The sequence below is a fragment of the Lytechinus variegatus genome, chromosome 8 (assembly GCF_018143015.1).
Source record: "Lytechinus variegatus isolate NC3 chromosome 8, Lvar_3.0, whole genome shotgun sequence".
Lineage (NCBI taxonomy): Eukaryota > Metazoa > Echinodermata > Echinoidea > Temnopleuroida > Toxopneustidae > Lytechinus > Lytechinus variegatus.
The window spans coordinates 39,937,075-39,940,600 of NC_054747.1; the positions used below are offsets into that span (position 1 = coordinate 39,937,075).

The window sequence follows — 3,526 nt, forward strand, 5'->3', positions numbered from 1 at the left end:
GGCGGTATCCTCTCAAAGACATGTGATTATATCCAGGAGCTAAGGCAGTCTAATACACGCATGGCCGAGAGTCTGAAGGACACAGAGAGACTCTCCGTCGACATTGAACTCATGAGGCAACAGCTCGAAGAACTCAAAGGAGAGAACGCCCTCTTGAGAGCACAGTTACAACAGGCGGGAATCGATCCGACAGGAAGTTCAAATTGAGAGACATTTTTTTTTTTTTTGAAGTCAGTAGGGGCGTCAGCTTTCATAGGGTGTTGATAAGTATTCGCTGAAGCCAGACTTTGTGCAAAAGCATTGGAAATACCTGTAACAGGGATATCTTTGGGAACAGCAAACTTGAGTGTACCACTGAGAAAGTGGGTAATTTCAAGTCAGGTGTTGGCCTTGGTGTTGAAATTTGGATGGCTTCCCCTAGCTTCAAAGCCTATTCCGAGTTTGTAAAACTGATCCAGATCACATTATTGACATCTCAACAACTAGTGAGTGACTTTTCAGGACCATCTTCATTCTATGTTTGGTGTTATAATCGTGTAAAAATTGACCTAATACCAACACCAAAAGGTCAACACTGAACTTGAAATCACCCATTCTTCAGCTAGCCTGATTAGCCTCAAGCAACTGTCTTGCTGGGGAATAGTGAAATAATGTCTTTACCATGAGGCATTTTCAAGTAGAATTGCATTACGATTGCTAGTCATAAATCTCAATCTACCTTTGTTCAACCGCATGTGACTTATATCCAAACGGTGTCAATTTACCAATGAAAGCTGATGCCCCTCAGACTTCAAAGTTTTCATTTTTCTCTCTCCATTTTTGAGAATATTTTTCCAAGTCAGGACATGTTTGTATATTGGAGACACTTTCAGACTCAGCCAATTTGGTTATTTTTGTATTCGTAGTGGTAGAGTAGGCTTCTTCACTGGCGCCTATGAGTTTGTGCTGGAAAAAAACATTTGGTTGCTTTATCAAAGCTTCAGCTGCAGTGTGGGCCTTGTTACACGAAGCTTAGCGACTGATCGTTAGGTTGATTTCTACCATTGATTACATTGGTTATTATGTATGATCAATCTTAAAGTCGGCCTATGATCAATTGATAAGTTTTGTGATACAGGGCCCTGGACACATGTCTATCAATATTGACTAAACTTTTTAGCTCCAAGAATTTATTTTAGTTTTCATATCGTCACACAGCAAAGACGTCTGTCCGTGGTTTGCGCCTTCCATTTGGGTACAGTAGCATAAAGTTGCCTAGAATCAATTCCAAATCAATCCTCACACTCAAGTGTGTAGACAATGTTGGTTCTCTGAAAATGGAAAATTTTCCTGGTAATTTTGTTTCCATGGTCAAATGCAGCAATGTCATAAATTTAGAAAGAAACTTCATAGAGTTCATATGTCAGTAGATAGAACAGACATATTTTCTGAGCAGTGAATCAGTAAAACCAAGGCAAGTTATACAAGAGACCAGGGTCCCGTAACACAAATGTTAGCGATTGATCGCTAATTTCAAAAGAATAGTTCTGATTGGTTCAAAGTCAGTCTACTTAGCAAATTGTGCATGCAACGAGGATCTTGATTGGTCATTTCATTGAGCCATTAATCGCTAACCTTTGTATTACGGAGCCCTGAAGTGTTGACTTTGCCCGTCTTGAATTGCCCATATATCATTCTACTTGTAATACCACAGACCCCTTGTGTCCTAATCATAAAAATGTTACTATTTGACTAAAATTTTGTGTGAAAACCTAGCAGAATTATCACACATTGATCTTTTCAGGAAAATGGGATTATACAAATGATATTTTTACCAGCTTTTGTGCCAGTTTTTCTATACCCATTGCTTAAACTGAGCTTAGTCCAAAAAAAAATTGTGGATTGAATTGTCGCTTACTCATATTTGCTTCTTTTTACTGGCCATATCCATATCAAATTTCATATGAAGTTGGATTTCGGGCAGGGCACTTGAAAATGCACATTCACAATATTAGATTTACCTCGCCTCTTTGCATCTCAGATGTTTTCAAATTTGATTTTCCCTTTAAAGATACCATACAGTAGTCACCACTTATACGTTAAATATATTTGCTTCCAATTTTGTTATTTAACATTCTTTTTTTTCTTTATCCTTTGAAAAATCTGTCATTTTGATCTATTTAATACTAGAAAATAATACTTCACTGCTGGACCAGTGATAGATCAGTTCTAACTTTCATAAACCGAGAAATAAACTTGTAGATATGAAAAATGTTGATGTGTTTTGCTGTTTAACCTGATTGCATGCATAGTTTTGTGCTTTGTAAAAAAAGAAAGGCAAGACTCTTTATTATAAACATTTCATACAGTTGTTTCATATACTAGTAGTGTGGTCAAATTAAAATCTAGGGAACCAATGTTAAATGTTCATTTGATTGTTATAATTCTAGGAGAAAAGAGTAGGTTGTTTTATACACCTCATAGATGAGTTGATTTAAACAGGAACTTATTTAGGTAATATTCAAACAGCTAGTATGAGGCAAAGTATGCAGATTTTTAAAATATCTGCCATCATTTTGATGACCCCCGGGGATGGGCACTCGACCAAAAAAGTGGTGGGGGTGTGCCGCGGGCGAGACAAAAAACGGGGGCCTCGGAGCGGGCTAATTGTAAAAAGGAGGGTCCTCGGAACGGGCTTCGGAACTACAAATGTTTGTGAAAACGGGGGTCCATACGGGCGGCACATACCCACTATGCATTATATACTGAGTGCCCCCCCCCCCCCCCCGGGTGATGACCCTACATTTTTTAGAAGAAGTGATTTAGATCATTTGTAAATTTGTAACTGCTTTGTGTTTAACTTGCTTTGGCTTACAAGACATTCAGGGAAAATTCATCTGTTATGTAATTTATTTCTTATACACAGGCCTAACAAATGTTTAACTATCAACTATACTTGTAAATAATCTTAGTAGATAATGTCAGAAAGGCAATATTGGAAGTTCTGGATATATTATGTACTTTCAGAGATATATGTATTAACATTAATCTTTTTCATTTTTGGCACCAATTTTTTGCTCAGTATGTTTCTGCATCTGTTGGTATCATATTCTTATATTTGTAACAAAAGTCTACTACTTTTTATCAAGACACTACTTGGAGACTGTTAGGGTCTGCATGCCAAGACTAGGGGGTATTCTCAAACTCATCACCGAGCATTTTGTGAAACCAATTTTTTTTTCTCCTTCATTTTTAAGACAAATTATTGTTCCCTTCTTTTTTATACACCGAGAAGGTAAACACAAATAATGGTGTTTTATAATTGGATAAATGTAATTAAAGCTTTGCTGAGGTTTGATACCTGTTCAAAAACATCTTAAGTCTTTTGGCTCAATTATTTTACTCATTATTCTTTGAAGTACTATGTCCCATCAGGCTTGGTCCATTTTTGTGACATACCAAAACTAAAAACCATGTTTCATTTTATAGTAGGCATATATCTACCAATTATCAATCACTACAGTGAAAAATTGTTTTCTACTAAGGT

The 3,526-nt window shown here is 36.8% G+C and overlaps 1 protein-coding gene across 1 annotated transcript in view; it reads left to right on the forward strand.

Moving 5' to 3' along the window:
* LOC121420491 (upstream stimulatory factor-like) overlaps window positions 1–2,372 on the forward strand; it is a 31,930-nt gene extending 29,558 nt beyond the window's left edge. Inside the window, exon 8 of the mRNA XM_041615148.1 lies at window positions 1–2,372. This exon is cut by the window's left edge and continues 6 nt beyond it. Within this exon, the coding sequence (XP_041471082.1) occupies window positions 1–207 (207 nt within the window). The 3' untranslated portion in view covers window positions 208–2,372.
* Window positions 2,373–3,526: the final 1,154 nt, after the last annotated feature.